The 7274-nt window shown below is 32.8% G+C and overlaps 1 protein-coding gene across 1 annotated transcript; it reads left to right on the forward strand.

Moving 5' to 3' along the window:
• The first annotated feature begins 468 nt into the window (after positions 1-468).
• LOC107794778 (protein HEADING DATE 3A-like) lies at positions 469-7071 on the forward strand. The gene is made up of 4 exons (XM_016617306.1): positions 469-666; positions 1259-1320; positions 4307-4347; positions 6845-7071. The coding sequence occupies exons 1-4, from the start codon at positions 469-471 to the stop codon at positions 7069-7071; spliced, it is 528 nt and encodes a 175-aa protein (XP_016472792.1).
• The last annotated feature ends 203 nt before the right edge of the window (positions 7072-7274 follow it).

The raw sequence follows: 7274 nt of genomic DNA on the forward strand, positions 1-7274 counted from the left end.
ATCGATAAAACTTAAAGAAAAATTTTGCGTACGCCGCAATACGCATATATCTATTTGTGTCAATAATATTTCATAGTAGAGCTAGTTATCTTTCTAGCTTAAACATTATATTAAATAGGGAAGAATTTGGGATTAAAACGTCACCCAACAGAGTTAAGAAGCTTAAGCAATATTGTCACATTCATACTTTTTACTTGTTGCATAGAAAAAAAGATGAGAAGAAAAAAAGATTGATAAACTCATGCATATATGGAAGTTAAGTTAATTTTCAAGTTGCATAAAAAGATCGAATATAATTAAGGTTATTTTCTCCAAGTTGCAATAAAAGAGAGAATAAAAAAGGTTTAGATTATTGGGATGGCACAAAAAGAAGCAAATATTTACATACTCAAAAATTCATAGTATAAATAGTCATAGCCTACACCCTTTGCTCATGTTCATTATTTAAGCACGAGTGTTAGAATCAAAATGTCAAGAGTAAGAAATACATTAGTTCTTGGTAGAGTAATTGGAGATGTTTTGGATTCATTTACCAGGTCTGTTAGCCTAAGAGTGTTTTACAACAGTAGAGAAGTTATTAATGGCTCTGACTTTAGGCCTTCTTATGTTACCCACCAGCCTAGGGTTGAGATTGGAGGGGTTGATCTTGGCACCTTTTACACTCGGGTAAATCCCTTATTCATTTTATATGACACTCTTTTCGTATTAAGCAATTTAAAGAAAAATTAACATCTTTCTATATTGAAAAACTCTTCTTTAAACCGTTTCCTAAAAACCGTAAATTTCAGCCGAAAATTCATTGAAATTGTACTCATAACAAACGGTTGATTTTTCACTGATTTCCTGACACGACGTTTGTCAGAAATTTGAGTCTTTCTAACCGTGAGCTTCTCATTTTACCTTTAATGACATGATCTTATAATCATAGAGATGCCATAACATATTTAATACCACAAGTTCTGATGATACTTTTGGTACTATGTATAAAAAAAATTGTATCTTGTCAACTATCATCATACAAAATAAAAAGGATCGGATACTATATATGCTCCATTATTGCCTTTTGTTCCATTGCACTAGCTTTAGCTTTGACAACAACAACAACAACGATCCAGTAAAATTCCACAAAGTAGGGTCTAAAGCTTTAACTTTGACAAACAAGTGTATAATCTAGGGCTTCACTTTTTCTCATTTTGTTTACTTAATCTGGAAATGTTAATCAAGACATGTTGGAATTTCTCTTCACTTGTTTTTGAAGGTTATGGTGGATCCTGACGCTCCAACCCCGAGCGACCCAAACTTGAGAGAGTATCTACACTGGTCAGTATATTTTTTTTCGACTTAATTTATATATACCGATAGTAAATTATTAACTTTTACACTATTAATACTACAATGTTCGTTTTACTAGTATTTCTTCTCATGCTTTCCGTAGAGTGGGAGTTCAGTTTAGGTTTGACTGTTTGAGCCTTGAGGTCTAGGCGTTACGTGTGTTGGGGTAAAGCAACATGAATTAAAGGAAGTTCACTTGAACTCCCTTAGACAAATATATATATATATATATATTTATTGGAAAGATGCAAGATTCTCGTAACCTGTGATAATAAGTTTTTTCTATGATTGGAACTCTTATTCAAAATTGTTGTCTTGTCATCCTCAACTATGGTGGACCAATCCAATATTATTCATTTCAATCAATTCTATATATCTGGTTAAGTATCTTGCAAAGAATAGAAATCATAATAGAAGGGTTAACATCGACTTATAAAGCAATGGGAAAAAGTAGCTACTTCAAAAGTTATAGTTTTATCTTATTTAGAAATTCGCATACACCCAACCCCGTTTTTCTATTTTTGATTTTTCATTTACTTGAAAATAAACTCTCTTGATATATATATAAAGGAAAATGTAATTAATTATCGAAATAATCCTTAATATAAGTATATCCTTGTTAATGTTTGTTCTTCTTTGTTCTCTGTTCAAATGATAATGTCCTAAAAGTTTCACCGGTGGAATTTGAACTCCATGGCACTGACTATTTTTCATTTACAAAGAGATTGAGAAGTGGCTTTTTGTGAATTTTATTGAGAAGTGGCTTTTTGTGAATTTTACCTTTTATTCTGTTAGGGCTAGCCTATGTTGACAGAGTAGAAATGACACCATATAGCTATTCTAGAGGGATGTTATTTATGAATTAGCTAATCTGTCCTTAATTTCAGCTTTTCAGTTTAATTTTTTAGAACATGAAGTGCTGAAATTAAGATTTGTAGTTCAAATTTTTAGGATAAAATAAGTATTGACTAATCTCTAAATAGTAGCCCAAGAATTGCTATTCGTGTACTTCCCCCTCTACGGACTAGCCCCATACTCTGGTGTTATGGGCCTGTTCGCCGACTAGGCTTTCTTTTCTGTATTTATGGACCAGGCTAAATCGGCCCACAAATCCCCTAGCTACATCATGATGTGTCGCGTAATTTTCCCCTTCTTCATTATGGGGCCAGTCCAATTTGACTTTGTCACGTTTAGGGGGAAGTGCACGGTTAACCACTAATAACACATGTATTTACTTTTAAGCCACTATTTAAAATGTCTTTAGTCTTTAGCCACTGTTTTAATAAACTTTAACTGCCTGGACGAAAATACCCTTCTGCTCATATCCTTAACTTTCGAATTTAACTTCAGGACTACATGTCCTTAACTTTTGAACTTGTAACTCTAAGTTCAAGACTACATGTCCTTAACTTTTGAATTTAACTTCAGGACTACATGTCCTTAACTTTTGAACTTGTAACTGTACGTTCGGGACCAAGTGTCCTTAATTTTTGAGCTCGTTAGTCTAAGTTCATGACCTATTGTTCTTAACTTTTGGGCTTCTTAGCCTAAGTTTAGGACTTATTGTCCTTAACTTTTGAGTTTGTTAGTCTAAGTTCAGGACTTCAAGACCTATTGTCCTTAATTTTTGAACTTGTAATTGTAAGTTCAGGACCTATTGTCCTTAACTTTTGAGTTTCTTAGCATAAGTTCAGGACCTATTGTCCTTAACTTTTGAGCTTGTTAGTCTAAGTTCAGGACTTCAGGACCTATTGTCCTTAACTTTTGAACTTGTAACTGTAAGTTCAGGACCTATTGTTCTTAACTTTTGAGCTTGTTAGTCTAAGTTCAGGACTTTAGGACCTATTGTCCTTAACTTTTGAACTTGTAACTGTAAGTTCAGGACCTATTGTCCTTAACTTTTGAGCTTGGTAGTCTAAGTTTAGGACCTATTGTCCTTAACTTTTGAGCTTGTTAGTCTAAGTTCAGGACTTTAGGACCTATTGTCCTTAACTTTTGAACTTGTAACTGTAAGTTCAGGATCCATAACGTAGCAGAAAACCATACATTATTTATATTTTTTCACAAAAAAATAAAAATAATAATAATAATAATTGCAATTTACATATAAAAATGATGTCAAATGAAGTGCACAAAATTCTTCCAAAATCATCGTAGTTTGCTATTACCTATGTTTCTGCCCCGTTTTTGTTACTTATGTACTAGATAGAGACAATCATGACACTCATCCATTATAATATGTAGGTAACCATACATTCTGGCAACAATTATGAACAACGAGCAGTTTACCAAAGATTGTGTTAAAAAATCATTGAGAAATTAAAAGAGAGAAGAAAACTCCCACTTGAATGAGGGAAACGCAAACTTCCACGCAGCAGTTTCCTACGCTTTACCTTTATGAAATTATGAAAGGGTAATACTGTCTTTTCATATTAATTTTAATAGACTAGTGACTACTTTTGCCCAGCATTAAAAATGCTGGATAAAAACTAAATACCACTTTAAAAAGTGACTATCCCACGTAATTTTTACTCATGTTTATTACAATAAAATTAGAAAAATGATACTGTATAACCATTCATAAATAGCCACATTTCAACCATGTAATTGAAAAATAACTATCGTTAGGGAGTTTCAAGGTCCAAATATGAAACTTCAGAACACTGTCACGGACTTTTACATGTGGAATTTTAAACTCCATAATAATGGCTATTTCAATTACAGGGCCCAAAAATGGCCAGTTGGGGCTATCCAACGACTATGTGTAAGTGGAGAAAAACATATAGAGTAAAGATGCTAGAGACATAGACCCACTTTCGTTTCTCAAGATGTGCGAAAACATTTATATTATTATGCAGATAATATGAGAACTATTTCAATAATTTCAGCTTGAAATTATGTAACTTCGTTATTCTACTCCAAAATATCATATTGGAATTACATAGCTTCAACAAGTGTACTGATTCTTTGCTAGGTTGGTAACTGATATTCCAGCAACTACAGGAGTAAGTTTTGGTAAGTTTATCCTTCATACTTAATCGCAGACTTCTATTATATTATATCTTGCACAAAAATAGATTTGGTCATATATATAGGAAGAAAAATGTATTTACCCGTAAAACTGTACAGTTAAATTTATACGTGGTTTATAGATAAATGAATAGATTTGATCCTAAAGTGATAAATAAATTAGGCAAGAACGTAAGACTTAGCCTTAAAACAGAAGATATCTTGGTCCCAGGAGTTAAACTTCCGGAGGCAGTAAGAACAATGTAAATAAACAATAAAGTAAAATGTTATTGAGTTTTGAAAAAAGTATAGTGTATGCTTGTCAGTGAATTCGTCCTCTTACAATGATGATAGAGCTCATTATTTATAGTTGCACCTAGGGAACTGTTAGACCATGCGAAGCAGAAGCAAGCATACAAGTCAGGCATCAAATACATGTAAACTAGACAACACAATAATAACGAGATTAGAAGCACTAACCTCTTGAAGTAGTTGTACACATCTTCCAAACAACAAGAATCCAGGTCTGTAGTCTTCTGCTATTTACCTAGTAAAACCTTGGACGATTTTGCTATTGGGTGGGCAAGAACAATACAACTGAAAGATAAGTTATTAGGTGAAACTAGTCTTCCTTTAATAGACCCGAAATTAAGCCACAATAGGGGCTCAAAAACATGTAGGATTCTGCAAGTAGAATCCTACTCTAACTCAAAAGGATAACTTTTCTCCCAAGCTACTTTTTACCCAAGTCTGTCCAGGTTTTTACTAGGTATAGCAGGGACCGCAGAAATAATAAGAGATTACTAATTATAGTATTAATTCGAAATTAGCACGAATTAATTTTTAATATAATTAATTGCAATTTATTCCACTAAAAAACTGCAATTGAACTCCTCAATATGAATTTCGAAAATTCATTAACACTTATTTTAACTCCCCATGTTAAGATTTCAAATACCAGTTAATTAAATTAAATCACTGAAAATTTAATTCAATTAACTAATTAAATCCTTTATAATTCCGCTTAAACTATTTCATGTGACGGATACAAAATCCACCGGCAGGGTTTTCACATGAAAATTATAAGCTTACATAAAGGAGTATCATCAAACCCAAAACCGAATCATGGATTCTATCAACTAATTATTATTCACAAATGTTATTCGTTATTGTCCAATCTATTAGGCATATACTAACTCTAAATAGAGTGGTACCTTTTGATAAATCAAAACAATAAACAAATTACATTGATTATAATAACTATATAAAGATTAGGAGTATAAGCTTATTTAATGACTTAGAGAAAATATTTTATATATTCAGTACAAAAATATCTTTTCTCTACTTGGTTCGTTCAATATATACTGAGTATACTAGCACAAGAAGTTCGAGTAAAACTACTTCCATAATCAAGACAAATTATACGATAATCTTATGCTACAATCATCAAGATATTTTGTCCAACAATATCTTTGATTGTGAACATAGTTTATTAATTATGAGAACCAACAATTTAATCTTTTTTGCATGAGCTAAGAATCCATACATTAAATTGTTTACTACATAACTAAAAGGACACACATGTAACAAATGATCTATTTAAAATAGTACTTTATTGAATTGAATAAATTAAATAAACAATTATTTCATAAAGAATAAATATAATACTATGTCTAAACCGCATAGTTAATAGTATATCCCAGCAATCTCCCACTTAGACTCATAACCCCCCTTTAAATGACAATTATAATGGCTATTGAAAAATGTGTAATGGTGGGCAGTGAATGTCATATTCTCTGTAACGGACTGTGTACTTAATGCTATAGAATATTTTCATTGAATGCTACCGGGTGGCAAACCTTTATTTCTCCTTTATGAGTATTATTTCCTTCGATAACAAACGAGATTGTTGCCTTCTATCCTGACTAGCCCTCAATTTTTGGTTCCACGTGCCGCTCTCTCACACGATCATTTATTATGAACATATTTTACCCTATGCAGAATGTTCATTGCCATTTTTTTAATCTATGACCTAGTAAAGTTGTCGTTCAAGCGGTAGAACCAGCTATTAATGCTTGCATTAGGTAAACTGTCTATATCACATCCCTTGAGGTGCGGCCCTTCCCTGGACCATGTGTGAACTCGGAATGCCTTGTGCACGGCTGCCCTTTAGCACAATTTTTTCTTTTTAAATTTATGAAACCTCATACTAAAAGCTCTTCATTACTTTTCGAAGCAGAGGAAGTATTAATTTTTTCTCTAGGCTATAAGTAGACAAAGAAAACGTAAAATTGAGAGTTAAAAGTAGCCATACTAGCTATATGTTGCGCTCTCCAAAAATGTTATTGCAGTCGTATTGCATCCTCCAAAAATATATGTATTATTTTTTAGAGGATCCGATACCGCGATACGCATGGCATTTTTAAAAAATTCGAACAACATAGGCCACAAAATTAGACATGATTTTTAAGTGTGATGTATGTTTCGTGTATTGGGTTTCTAGGAAATGAAGCGGTATCCTATGAGAGCCCAAGGCCTACAATGGGAATACATCGAATTGTTTTCGTGCTATTTCTGCAATTGCATCCAGAGAATAATGTCTATGCTCCTCAAAGTCGTCAGAATTTCAACACAAGAGATTTTGCAGAGCTTTATGGAGTTGGATTACCTGTTGCTGCAGTTTACTTTAATGACCAAAGGGAAAATGGCACTGGTGGCCGTCGACTATAATATGCACTCGTACGTGCAGGCAAATATAAAGGGCGAGGGGCGAGGCTAGTGTTGTGCTTATGGGTTCGGCAGGACTAGTAGATTTGACTCGAATCTTTTATTTGTGTTATAAAATATATAAATAATTTATCCAAAATCTAATGAACTGTATTTTCTAAAATTCAGAACTTATAAACTTAAAATCCATCTCCGCCTTTTGGCAA

The sequence above is a fragment of the Nicotiana tabacum genome, chromosome 11 (assembly GCF_000715075.1).
Source record: "Nicotiana tabacum cultivar K326 chromosome 11, ASM71507v2, whole genome shotgun sequence".
Taxonomy (NCBI): Eukaryota; Viridiplantae; Streptophyta; class Magnoliopsida; order Solanales; family Solanaceae; genus Nicotiana; species Nicotiana tabacum.